The sequence below is a fragment of the Bicyclus anynana genome, chromosome 21 (genome assembly GCF_947172395.1).
Source record: "Bicyclus anynana chromosome 21, ilBicAnyn1.1, whole genome shotgun sequence".
NCBI lineage: Eukaryota > Metazoa > Arthropoda > Insecta > Lepidoptera > Nymphalidae > Bicyclus > Bicyclus anynana.
The window spans coordinates 1321255-1336196 of NC_069103.1; the positions used below are offsets into that span (position 1 = coordinate 1321255).

A 14942-nucleotide genomic window follows, 5' to 3' on the forward strand; every position below is an offset into this window, starting at 1 on the left:
TTATTTGAATGTCACTTTGCAAAAAAGGTGTTAGATAAGTGTTTAAAAATTGTGTCACGTAATTTTTTACTGTGAATTACTTCTTATTTATCCTTTGCAAGTTTTTACTTGATATCAATCTAACCTGATCTATCCTATCTAACACTTTTAACTATGTGCCCAGCCCATTGACTCTTCAGCTTCGCGGCTCGTTGAGCTAAGTCGGTGACTTTGATGTTCTTCTACGGATCTTCTCATTTCTGATTCGATCACGTAGAGATAAGATAAAAGTGTTGCATCCCTCTGCGTGACTCTGAGCCTTACTTTGGAGCCCATAGTTAGCGATCAAGTCTCGGAACCATAGGTTATCACTGGCAACACGCACTGTTCGAAGAGTTTGGCCCAATCCGCATTGGGCCAGCGTGGTGGACTATTGGCCTTAACCTTCTTATTCTGAGAGGAGACTCGAGCTCAGCAGTGAGCCAAATATGGGTTGCCTATAGAAAAATGTAATGTAATAGAATTAAAGTTTTCGGCAAATTATTATCACCATTATCTAATAACATTATTACCAGACGTTTTGAAAGTGCTTGTAAACTAAGCTTAATTGAAATACATTAATTTTGACTATGACTTTGATTATGAAGTTGTATGTTAGAACAAAGCAGCCATTATTACGTGTTTACTGGCGGCGGTATTATGAAACCGCTGCACGATTGTGGCTTGCAATACACTTGGCAAAGGACAAATATTGTGTACAGTCAGCAAACAAAGTCATATAAATAATTATAATTAAATTTTATTATTACACTTTTTACAGAATATGCTTTCCGGATGCACTTTAGCGTGGTGGTCAATTGCGGAGTTTCGACAGAGATGGTTTCGGAAAATAGTACGTAAAACGCTTAGGTCTTCAATTGTCAAATTCGTTTCGAAAGTTAGACCTTTAGCTTTGTCATAACTCTTCGCTAGAGACCCTGATAGTATCATATCATTTACGGTGTTTTTCAAAGGGTTGTGCTAAGCTAAGTGATTTCGCCAATTACGCCGAAAAAATAACATGCAGGACCAGACCAGGAGCAAATGGTACACCTGAGGCGTACCTAAGTGTTAAATCACATGTGCCTGTAATTACAACGGCAAACATACCTATAAACCCATAAAAAATGTACCCCGCAATACAAGCTCTGAAAGTAAAGACTGGTAGAAAATTTAATTGATAGTCAGCGATGATGCATCCCATTCACTCTTGACTTGAATATACCCGTATTGTATATGGTAGGGAAAACGGAATCGGTAAAGGCATTCTATTACTTCGCAGTGGGGATCAGGAACGAAGCGAAACCCTTTGTACCAGTCCAAGGAGCATAAAGTACGTAAGGATGCAGACCACGATTCCTGGCAGTTCTATTGTAAACATGTAAGTATCTAGTATATAAATTCAATTCAATTCAATTTATTTATTTGCAATTATATAGTTAAATAGGTACATTAGCTGGTATACAATAAATGTTGAAGTAGGAACATTATACAATTCGCCATATACTGGCATGCCAATTTCTTAAAACACTATAGTCAAATTAAATATAAAATTAAATTCATATAAAATAAAATAATAGTATCATTAAAATAATAACACTTTTGTTGCTGACTGTACTGAGATAGAATCGTCATAAGCGAGATAAGCGAAATAGTGTCGCAATCCCAACGAGTTACTCCAGATTGATGTTTGCTCAGCGAAATTATACAGACATTAATCTCACAAGATTACAATAATGAGATTTAGGAGCTGACTGGAGATAAAATGAGATCCCAGCGTCATGATAATATTTTCGATTAATCTGCTATATAATAATGTGTAAGAAATGAAAGAGAGAGACATTTTATATACCTACTAATAAGATACATTTTATTTTCAGATCCAAAAATTGTATGATGAAAATGTAGTCTTACACAGGGTTGAACATTTTAACTGAATAGATATAAAAGCTTAATAATATACCATATCTTTTTATACTCTTCCCTCCATGTTAATGTGTTTCTCAGATAGCATGGGCACGGTGACAGTTGCCTCATGCTTTCAAGGGTGAAACGAACTGTCACCGGACCCACGCTATCTGAAAAACACTATAGGAGTAGATACAACTATAACCGTGTGAAGATCAAATCTATGACCTCTAAGTGTTGAATCCTGTATAATAGAGCTGCGGGGATTTAAATTTAATTTTAGTTATTCATAAAAACCAAGAGGACCGTGATAGCCCAGTGGATATGACCTCTGCCTCCGATTCCGGAGGGTGTGGGTTCGAATCCGGTCCGGGGCATGCACCTCCAACTTTTCAGTTGTGTGCATTTTAAGAAATTAAATATCACGTGTCTCAATCGGTGAAGGAAAAAATCGTGAGGAAACCTGCATACCAAAGAATTATCTTAATTCTCTGCGTGTGTGAAGTCTGCCAATCCGCATTGGGCCAGCGTGGTGGACTATTGGCCTAACCCCTCTCATTCTGAGAGGAGACTCGAGCTCAGCAGTGAGCCGAATATGGGTTGATGACGACGACGATAAAAACCAAGCCTGGTTATACAGAACACAGCGTACGAAATTTAGAACAATTAAAAAATATAACATTTACACGCAAATTAATTACACGAAATTACAAAATAACACGGGTTATGTGAACCAAAAGGTTTATTTGAACATTTTCCCAGGTTTCTTAATTGATATTTTGAACCTTAAAAGCAATTTCATGTTATTTGAAAATTTCTCATTTAATAATATGTTTATAGTTAAATGGAGTGACTTCTCCCGTTTTCCCAACATTTTCCTTCACTGCTCTGCTCCTATTGATCGTAGCGCGATGAAAAGTATACTATATATAACCTGCCCAGGAGTATGAAGAATATTGTACTAAGTTTCGTTAAAATCCGGCATATTATTAAAATGAGACAGCGAACTATAACGAACATACAGACAGACAGACAAAAATTTTACTAATTACATTTTTGGCATCAGTATCGATCACTAATCACCCCCTGATAGTTATTTTGGAAATATATTTCATGTACAGAATTGAACCATCTTAGTCATAGTCATAGTCTTACAGATCATAATATTAACTGAAACACGGCTAAAACTAGTTTCGAACACATACGGGACCCTTAATCATGAGCTGGTTCTAACAACGCAGCACGATCCAAACAGTTGTGAGTGTTTCATAATCAATTAATATGAATAGCACTCACGATAGTTTAGATTCTAAAATCTTACGAGATATTGATTCGAATTTTGGAGAGGCATGGTGGGTCCAAACTCTAATCCCCTCTCCTATGTGTGACTTTATTAACGTAACGTAATGTAACGTTAAAAACGTAACAATTACCTGAGAATTATACGCTAAAAATACTTAACAATAAAAATAAATACCTGGATTAAAACCAAAGAAATTTTTATTTCGTTTGCCCGCAAATTAGCTTATATAATGAATACTTAAAACTATTTAACTATGAATATATAACGAGATAACGGATTTTAAAGGCAAATATTTATTTTTCAACACTTACCCTGCAAAAGCTCGTGAACGGCGTAATCTGTAAACAAGGAACAAAAATTAAACTTTATTTTAGTTTCGGACTATCTGCAAGACAGGTAACTAAAGTGTATTTCAGATAGCATGGGTACGGTGACAGTCGCCTGTATGACGTTCATAATGCATCGTGAATCGTAAAAACCTTTCAAGAGTTAAACCCTGTCACCCGCACCATCCTACATGAAACAAACTGTATGTATCTTGATATACAATTCAAAACATAAGCCAACAGTGGCATTAATATAGCGGTGATAGTGGTAATGTTATTCCAAAGAAACAACGATAATTTTATTTCTATACAAGTTAACCCTTAACTACAATCTCACCTGATGGTAAGTGATGACGCAATCTATAAGATGGAAGTGGGCTAACTTATTAGGAGCAGGATGAAAATCCCCTTTCGGTTTCTACACGACATCATACCGGAACGCTTAATCACTTGGGGATACATCTTTGACGGTAGGGCGGTAACTAGCCATGGCCGAAGCCTCCCACCAGCCAGACCTGGTCCAATTAAGAACACCTCAAAATGTAAATCCACCGCGTACACCACTGCGCCACGGATGCCGTCAAAATTTTCTGATTTCATTTAAATAACCATGTAACACCATCGTAAAATATTACTCTTGTAACACTACTTAATGTAAAATGTCATTATAACCTCATTTTATTGAAATAACCATTTTAGATGATGATGGTTTAAAAACGTATTGCTACGATATTACGCAGGCAAAGTAGCAGCAAAGGGTTAAAGAATAAACTCGCAACAATTACTTAAGCAGCTAATAAAATCTAATATTCAGGTGTCCTTCACAAATTGCTTTCCGGAAACCCTCTGTTTCACTATAATCATGCAAACGGCTCGTAAATCGACCCGTTACTGGAAACACTAAGCCCATACAACTAGAACAGGGTCTGTAGCCATATGGCACGTCGATTCTGTTTCTATAAACGCTAACGCTTCGACATCTGCAAAGAGAACCCTCTTACGAGTTTCTTAAGTTGATACTAGAAGGCAAGATAGTCGAAAAAAGGGCTCGAGGATGACAAACATGATTTGTGGCGCAGTGGTATGCGCACTGGACTTACAAGACGGAGGTCCTGGGTTCGATTCCCGGCTGGACCAATTGAGGTTTTCCTAATTGGTTCAGGTCTGGCTGGTGGGAGGCTTTGGCCGTGGCTAGTTACCACCCTACCGACAAAGACGTACCGCCAAGCGATTTTGCGTCCCGGTACGACGTCGTTTAAAAACCGAAAGGAGTGTAGAGTTCATCCTCCTCCTAACAAGTTAGCCCGCTTCCATCTTAGATTGCATCATCACTTACTATCAGGTGAGATTGTAGAAACTTGTCAAGAATAAAAAAAAAACTTTTCAGCTTTATAATATTAGTATAAATAAGTATACAAAAATACAAATCTTTCTTCTTTATGATAATATCAAAGTAAATAGATAAGATCGAGATTGACCAAACGTGATCAAAATGTTTTTACAACTCAGCAGTATATCTCGATTTTGTCTCTATCTTTATCTATCTCTATCTTTAACATGATACTAAAGACATACGATACAAACCGATTACTATTGTTTTTAAAGTATACCCTGAAATTTTTCTTAATATAATGCCATAAACAGGTGCTGCATAAGCCATGTTAGAAACTTTCACAGTTCAAAAATCACGTTCTCGAAATTTTCCACCAGATTTCGAGCTTTAAGGTCGCGTCATAAATAATTCAGTTCCGAACAATCTATCTAACACGGGCGAAGGTGCACACAAATAAACACAGTCTCGATCAATCTTTATTTGTGTGCAGCAAGAATTTTAAAATACCCGCAGCTAAATCAGAATGTCTGGGCAATTTAAATTTATCCTAACTTTTCAAAGCTCACATTTCTTTTAGACTAGATAAATCGATAAAGCATCAAACTTCAAAAGGTTTCTGATGGAACTGTATTTATTAAAAAAGATTATTTGATCATAGTGATACCTATTACTTGAAAGTTTTGCTCATTTCATTAGTAAAGATGTCTGGGACAAGATTAGGAAACGGTAGACATTTCGTTTGAAAAGCTCTAGCCTAATTACTACGTTGAAAACAGATCATTTTTTGCTGGGATGTTTTATTACATAACAAAATTTTACTTTATTACAAAAAAGATAAATTAAAAAGATCAAGAAAACATATTGCTCTAAGCCCTCATTCGCACGAGAGTTTTTCAACGGACGTTAAAAAAGCATTTAAATATAGTATGAAGTTAAATGAAGGTCTATTTATAACGTCCAAAATTAAAAATGGCACAGTGCTCGAAAAAATGCGTCGTGTTATTTTTTTTTTTAAGAATATTTGCCTTATTATAATATTAATAATTATGCTTATTTATTAAATATGACCAATATTCCCATTCCCCTCCAACTAGTCGGGTTTTACATATACTTGAGAATGCATTTGTTGTATTTGAACACTTTTTTGCTGCGTTGCATTTTCAGTTTTGGTCGTTGGAAATAGACGTTCATTTAACTTCATTTTATAATTGGACGCTTTTTAACGCTTTTTTAACGCCCATTAAAAAACGCTCGTGCGAATAGGAACTAACTTTTCAAAGGCAAATTCTATTCTACTCTTATCTAATTTAGTTGTCTGTATGCATTGACCTCTTATAATAAAAGGACGCACAATCATGTAGAAAATTTCACTTATAAACTGGCCAATTTTGCTATGACAGTTTTAGAATTATTGGAAAAGAAAATTATACCTAAACCTTTAAATATAGTCCATTATTCAATAAAATCCCAAATTCAGAGGAAATTCAACGTTAGGGATTGAGTTTATGATTGTATTTGCAAATGCAACTACTAGAATTAAGTGCCAAGTAGTTGTGTCTGGCACTCATTGAGTGGGGACATTTTATGGTCGATGTCTGTATGGCTCGACAACCTTTGTTTTCCGATGACTAGAAAAAATCAAAAAGTCATTTAAAAATGAAGCCAAATGAAGATAGTCAATAAATTTTTAAAATGGAAATAATAAATTACCCTTGGGCAGTTTTTCTTTTCGAACATAAACACTACTCATTGTGTTATCGCCGCGTTGCAACGACTTGCGGTACGGACGGCTTCAGTGTGCTTGTGGCGTTCGAGCCGTCCACATCTCTTGTTGTTTAATTCTATATGGGTTACTTGGAATAGGTGGGGAGTGTGATTTGAGTGGAAAAAGGGAGTGTTTGTTAACAGTCAAAGGATCCTTTAACCCTACACACATCTTACACAAGTGTGTGACTCCTCAGGGTTTATTGGTAACATTCTTAGTGGGAATTGTTAGACCTGACAGACTTTCATTCAATAGTTGTGTTTTGCAGACAACCGCTTCTGATGTGAAACCCCTTATACTTCGACATTTCCAAGCGATGTAATTCATAAGGTACATTTATTTAAAAATTAATGTAGACCTTAGAACACGTCTGATCTTGGAAAAGATGAAAAATACATATTGAAGTTTTCCATAATTATCCAAACCGTGTTTTTTCCAAAGCATAGCATAATCCTATATGAAAAAAACTGAACAAAGTTTTAGAAGTTGTAAAATTACGTATTCGAAGGATAAAATAAAAAAGTAATTCTGACGAAACCCTAACCTTTTATAAGCTCTTAGTTCATAATAAATTCTCGGAACTCAATTCTCGTTTGCTGAATAAATTTTCTGGTAGTAACTTTATGGCACAAAATTATCTACTAAAAGCTACCAGACTGATACGCTTTTTGATAGTGGCTAACGTCACAACGTAATTATTAGGTTTAGGTAATCAATTTAAGTAGGTAGTTTTAATATTATCTTCTAATACCACGACTAGTTGCCTTGATTGGTGACAGAAAAGCTAGCTCATTTTTGCGCAAAGGATCAGCCATTCCACTTAGATATGCTTTGTATAGTTATTAGGATAAGTCAGCATACATACGTTCCTTATTGTATTATTTCTCAAAAAAAACCTATATGTACGATACTTTTATGTACATGGTTGCCAAATAAATGGATTCAATTTTAAAAAGGAAATGAATTATTAACAACCTGGTTGGTCCAGTGGTTAGCCTATCTGACTTCGGATTACCAGGTCCTGGGTTGGAGTTTGGGTGCCCCTACAACGTCTATGAATGCCACTGTTAGCACACGCACTGCTTCAATGCGGGTTTGTGGTAAGGGTTTGTTTGACTTTGTGATGGTCTCTATCAGCTGGCTAATTCACTAACTTTGACGTATGTTAGCCCTTTCCCGAAAGGAGAATCCTTTCTCCTGCCTAGCCTGGTCTTGGAATAGGCTAATTATGATAATACCAATAAAACATGCATATTTTACAAAGATTTTTGATTTACCTCTTGTATCCTTCTTCTTACAGTCAATTTATGCCATTGATGGTCATCGAAGCGGGTCTTCGAGGGTTTGATATGCATCTCCTGCTTGCCGTTGCCCAGCCCCATGGTCAGGGACAGCCCTCCGTCCCGGACAGCCAAGTTGAGGTAGTCCGCTTCATGACCTGGACATGTACGATCTATTTTTTAATTGTCTTTGCGCTTTGATGTCTGTAAAATTAGAATGTAACTGGCGAATGCAAAATTTTCATGTGACGATTACGGTTGATTGGATATTGATGAGTTAATTTAAGCATTTTGTAAATTGATGAATATGTAACACTAGCCTACGCCTTTTGACCTCCTTAATCCGGCCCTGATGCTCGAATGAAATTCGTTTTTAGCGGGCACCCACTAACTATAAACTACCTGCTAAATTTCATATTCGTACGTGAAGGTGTTTTCAAGATTTCATGATAGTGATTTTTTGTATTTTTATGTATATATATAGTAGTGCAATCATTAACAACTTCTTTATCTTAGTTGTAATGAACAAAGAAACAAAGAAATTCTTTAATTTCAAGGCATGCACCTCCAACTTTTCATTTGTGTGCATTTTCAAGAAATTAAATGTCCCGTGTCTCAAACGGTGAAGAAAAAACATCGTGAGGAAACCTACCACAGAATTCCTTAATTCTCTGCGTGTGTGAAGTCTGCCGATCCGCATTGGGCCAGCGTGGTGAACTATTGGCCTAACCTCTCTCATTCTGAGAGACTCGAGCTCAGCAGCGAAGAATATGGGATGATGAATGATGAGAGACCTGTCGTAGAATGTACAACGTTCAGTAGAGATTAGTCAACAAACCAGTATAGAACAGCAGGCCGTTGGGCTGTCTCGTCTTAAAGTAGAGGGAGATGGCGTCCTGCGTGCTCACGATGGGCTCCCCGCCGGTCTGCGTCAGGTCGTAGGACAGGAACTCTGCGCCGCGGAACGTTGCTTCTGAAGGTGCTTTGTCTGAAACAACATCATCTAATTAACATTTTTATTATTTAAATATATCATCATCAACATTAGGTGCCTTCTTCCAGCTGAGTTTGGCAGTCATGTGTAGACAACTCTTCCGGTCTTTTGCAATATTTTTAAGCTGTGTGTATATTAACTTGGTCCACTCTTTGACATCTATCCACTTTCTTCGCTGTCTTCCTGGAGCAAGTTTTCCGGGTATCTCACCTTCGAGGATCTACCTAGGAATCCTAAAAGGATCCCCTTTGCAGATGATTAATGATTGTCATGAGGCTTCGGTTACAATTGGCTCTTTTTAAAACTTGATCATTCCAGACGAAATCTTTCTGATGATCTTGACTTACAGATCTTGACCCAGAAAACTATTTATTCTTGTTTATTTCTTCATGAACATATCGTGGAACTTTTGAGGTTGGATTGCTTAGTTACTAATCTCAATTCAGAAAAAATCTTTCCCATAACAACGGCTGTTGTATTTGATGTGTTCAAGTCAAACGGCGCCATTATTGGTTCGAGTTCACGAGCGACGCGACACAATGTGTTCGTGCTGCAATAAACATACACTGACACGATCGTGTCGTAAAGTGTTCAGCTACCCACTACTACGAGTACCATTCCAAGTGATTACTTGCCGAGAGCACGTCACCTAAATGTACGGAACTTCTAGATTATTAACAGCTACATTTTGTTATTTCATACTTTTGCTGAAAATATGAAATACTAGCCGGCGCCCCACTTTTTCTCCCAAGTAGGTTCCATTACTGTGAGAATAAGATTAAATAGCATAGGCGCTCAGAAATAAAGTGGCTTTCTAGCGGTAAAAGAGTTTTCAACATCGGTTAAGTAAATCCAGAGATTACATCCTACAACACCACAAATTTCACCTCTTTAAATTATTATTAGTAGATTATAACAGCAAATTTATTGGTTTCAACCAATTCCGAACCGAATTTGCACCTACAGAGAGGTCATATCCACATAACGAAAAACGTTAACGGAATATCCACTAGGCTATTACATAGAGCTTTGCTATAGTGCTCGTAGCTATGGTTGTCTTTAAAACGTACAACGCCATCCATTTATAATTCGCTCCCAAGTAATTGAAGGAGGTGCTTTAAAGTTTGCTTTTACTTATGCAGTTTTAATCGCCTCCCAAGTTGGCTGACACCTGAAAGAAGCGAAATTGATTAATGGCGCGAAGTTTGCCGCAAGTTTTGTATAATTTGCTAACGACTCAGTTGCAACTACTGCTACCTCGACTACTATTATGTATTCTGTGCCACAACCTTTATACTCAAACTTTTAAAACACTTTGTTCAAATAGGAGTATTGAAAATGCCTTTTTGAGTTTCAGATTTCATTCTCTTATGACAATCATCATCATTGTCATCATCATCATCGTCATCATCATCATCATCATCATCACTCCACCTAGTGGGGAGGTCGACCAACACTGCGCTAACGTCAATATTAAAATGAAATTTATTATAAAACTTCAATAAAATTTACTTAACTATAACGATAATAAGCTCTGATTTCTTAACACGTCTTCGTCTAAGAGCCTATTACAAATGATTGATGTTTTTTGTTATCAAAAATTGTAAGGTGATAGGATAAAAGCTTTCCCATTATACACAGAAAGATACTATCAAGCTTTCTCAGTCGCCTAGTCTAATTCACATGTGCTCTTTAGTAGAAAAAAAGTTCTCCGTCTCCTATAAAAATGTTTGAGGTGTCATTCGATTGGGAATTGGATGTATGTAGTTTTTGAAAAAATTGAAGGCTCGCTCACAAAAATTGCATAAGTTATGAACAATTAACTAAAAATAAAAAAGGGGTTCGGTTTTTGACTTATAACTCAAAAATTATTTAAGATATTTCCAATTTGATAAAGATTCAAAAAGAATAGGAAATTTTCTAACAAAAACTGTAACCTTTAGAAGTCTGGACAAATATTTATCTAACTAAATATTGCGCTGAAAATGGGGAATTTAGTAAAAAGGCTCCAAGAAGAACTAGAACTATTTTCTACTAAAGAGCGCATGTAAATTAGTCTAAACCATATTTACAGTGAAATAGGATTGTTGAGTGTTGATTTGCTTGCGTTTGATAAAAGCCCACAAATTACACTATTGGCCGTGATTTCATTTTGCAATTTATAAAATTTTATTGTGTGCACCTTTGAAAGAATTATAAATTTAATGTAGCCTTTTATTGTGTCCTACATTACTTTATTTTTATTTCTTATGTTAGTAAAATTACAGTCGCATTTTCCCTTATACATTTTTATAAGCATACATAAACTAAGAAATTTATTCCAATTTGTAATAAATTAAAGTCATTATATAAACTTTATGAATTTAAATAACCGTCATGCTAACTCCTAGAATTAGATTCACGCTAAAGTGGAAAAACTCGTAATGTTAAAGAAGTAGAGTGGAAAACAATTATGAAATTCCATACAAGTTGCAGTTTATGTCGCAGAGAGTTTTACTCCACGGTTGTGCTAAGACTCGGTTCCTTTACGGTCACATACATTAATTTTCATAAGCTTTGTTCCACTGGTATGTTTATTGTCTCTGGAAACTTTATTATTTAGTAGAAGATTGTTATTTTAGTTTCATACGACTAAGATTTCTACAACTGTTATCTTTTTTTTTTACTCTTTACAAATTAGCTCTTGACTACAATCTCACCTGATGGTAAGTGATGATGCAGTCGCACCGGAACGCTTAATCACTTGGCGGTACGTCTTTGCTGGTAGGGTGGTAACTAGCCACGGCCGAAGCCTCCCACCAGACATTATCTTACCTACTATTTTCTATTATAAACGCATAAGTTTGTATAGATCTTTATTACTCTTTCACGATAACAGTGAAATTTGAAATTGGAATGGCTCTCTAAAATATGTTACCCGCCCAATTCCATTTCAGCTTTGCGAATTAGAATTATGTCGGTGTCTTTGGTTCTTTTGCGGATCTCCTCAATTGTTGATTCTATCACGGAGAGATACTCCGAGCATAGCTATACATCGTCAGCTGAGTGACTTTGACCCTTCTCATAAGATCCATTGTTAGCGACCAAGTCTCGTATCCGTCGAAACGCAACAAGCACAGTTCGAAGACTTTCGTCTCCAGGCGCTAGAGAATTTAGGATGAAAAGACGTTGTTATGTTTATAAAGAAGGTAGAAAAGTTTTCTACCTTCTACCTTCACGTCATAGATGCATAAACACATTGCATACCTTGACGATTCATTACAAACCTGTATTGGAAGAATTTTCCGTTTTGTACAATTTGTGCCTTTAGCGCATACCCTAGTTAAAACCTTGTGCACGCCACTCTAGAAAACAATTATTAAGTTTCCATATATGTTGCACTTAGCTTTACGTCGAGTACTACAGTTGTGCTAAGACCCGGTTCCTCCTTAGCGACTAATTGAATACGGTTCTATTGTTACACAACTTACATTAATTATCATAAAGATGCTCTTATGTTTATTGTCTCGGGACTTTATTATTATGGAAGAATTTATATTTTTATATTTATAAGACTAATATTTCAAAAATACTTTATTATTTAATAGAAGAATGTAGTTTTACATTTAGATGACTAAGGGCTAATATACGTTAAGAGAGTTTCTTGAATGCAAGCATCAGTTTTTTAATTGTAATTTTTGTAGTTTTGCATTTTTAGAGTCAACATTTCCTCAGGAAATCTGTTTTTTTTATGCAAGTTAGTGCAAGTACCTTTGATTACAATCTCACCTGATGGTAAGTCATAATGCAATCTAAGATAGAATCGGGCTAATTTGTTAGTTGGATGAAAATCCACACCGCTTTCGGTTTTTACCGGAACGCTAAATCGCTTTTAGAGTTCAAAATACGAAGTATAACGTATGTAGCTTTTTCTGCTGGGTGTGGCAAATGTGTATAATATTTCACTGTCCATTTTTTTTCTTTAGAAGTTAGCCCTTGACTACAATTTCACATGATGGTAAGTGATTACGCAATCTAAACGGAAGCCGGCTAACTACTTGTAAGCAGTATGATGAAAATCCACATCCCTTTTGTTTTCTACATGACATCGTGACGGAACGCTAAATCGCTTGGCGGTACGTCTTTGCCGGTAGAGTGGTAACTAGCCACGGCTGAAACCTCCCAGCCAGATCTTGACCAATTAAGAAAATCTCAACCGACCCAGTCGGGGATCGAACCCAGGACCTCCGTAAATCCACCGCGCATACCACTGCACCACGGAGGCCGTCAAACATTTTCACGTTCATTGTGAACTTCCAACTGTCTCTTTGGTTGTGTCTTTGGATCACGATGTCCTGGGTTCGAATCCTGTAACTTGATGTATTTTTTCACTCAAGAAATTCTCAGCAAACATTATCAGCCCCCCGTGCTTCTGAGAGCACATCAAGCAGTTCATTGTCATTAAAATATAATAGTGATATTTACAATCTATACTAATATTATAAAGCTATAGAGTTTGATTGTTTGGACGCGCTAATCTCAGGAACTACTGGTCCCATTTGAAAATTCTTTCAGTGTTAGATAACCCATGTATCGAGGAAGGCTATAGGCTATATATTATCCCCGTATGCTTACGGGAACGGGAACCACGCGGTTGAAACCGCGCGGCGTCAGCTAGTTATTAATATTTTCACCTAAATTTCGTATTCCGAAGCTTTCCTTTAAGGACCGACGACAAGCTGTTAAAATTGACTGTTTGCTTCATAATTATTTTCAAGTAGAAAATGTCTTAAACGGTGAAGGAGAAACATCGTGAAAACTGTGAATTTCCTCAATACTCTACGTGTGTGAAGTCTGCCAATCAACATTGGGCCAGAGTGGTGGACTATTCGCCTGACCCCTCTCATTCTGAGAGGAGACTCTTGCTTAACAGTGAGCAGAATATGAGTAATGATGATGAATATTTTGTGCAAAGCGTTCTATATAATATATAGAATGAATAACACATATAGCAGAACGATGTAAGTGTTTGCAACTTGCAGAACTTGCAATTTGTATAAGACTAACTTCAAAGCCACCCAACAGTCGAGTTTCCGGGCTGCAACTAATTGGATATTAATTCATTATTCCACAACCTAACATCCACATCTTGATATAATGTGCTATGATACCCGCGACTTTGTCTGCATAGAAAGCTCTGAACGTTATACTTTTTAAATAGAAATATTGCTTTCGAGTTCCATTCGATCCGACCGGCATAGATAATATCTCGCCCTTTTTAAAAAAAAAATATTTTTTTTTCTTTTAAGCTATTGCATAGGTTCTATCGCGGGTTTGAGCGCGAGGACCGAATCAAGAAATTCCGTAACGAAAATAAACCTAACACCCAAGCCGTGCATTAAGTTAACACATTACACACAGGACAAGTTGTGTAAAACTAAGGGGCCTATTATTAAGTTTGATTCCAGCTCAACGTGAAGACATATTTATTTAATAATTCTATCAGTTTTTATTTTTTCCTAAGAAAAAGAAATACTGCATAAATAAAATAAATAAATACTAAAAGGATTTGACTGAAATTGAGAATGAAGAAAGATGATACCCTGGACTAACATATGGATTACTTTTTATTCCGCAAAATACCAATGATTCCCACCTGAGTTGTCAAAATTTGACGTTGAATTTCACACTCATGAAGTCTAGGACCTTCTTTATTTGAATTACAATCACAATGAAGCTATTATTGTGATTGTAATTCAAATAAACACTTTTTGGAGCCATTTTATATACAATAAATATCACACTAATATTATAAAAGCGAAAGTTTGTGTGTAAGTGTGTGTGTATGTTTGTTCCTCCTTTACGCTGCGGCTACTGAAGCGATTTGGCTGAAATTTGGAATGGAAATAGATTTTACTCTGGATTAACACATAGGCTACTTTTCATCCCGGAAAATCCATGATTCCCGTGGGATTTGTGAAAAACTGAATTCCAAAAATTATATTTATAAAACAACTGAAGGGATATTTAAGATGC

At 36.3% G+C, this 14942-nt stretch overlaps 1 protein-coding gene across 2 annotated transcripts in view; it reads right to left on the reverse strand.

Moving 5' to 3' along the window:
- Window positions 1-14942, reverse strand: part of LOC112044628 (neurexin-1) — a 204980-nt gene that overhangs the window by 55118 nt on the left and 134920 nt on the right. Inside the window, exons 6-8 of one of the 2 annotated variants that reach the window (XM_024080528.2) lie at window positions 8772-8921; window positions 7931-8091; window positions 3541-3567 (exon numbers count right to left, since the gene is read on the reverse strand). In XM_024080528.2, coding sequence (XP_023936296.1) covers window positions 3541-3567; window positions 7931-8091; window positions 8772-8921 — 338 coding nt within the window. Of the gene's footprint in view, window positions 1-3540; window positions 3568-7930; window positions 8092-8771; window positions 8922-14942 lie in introns of those variants that run through there. The other variant, XM_024080526.2, reaches the window with a different exon arrangement.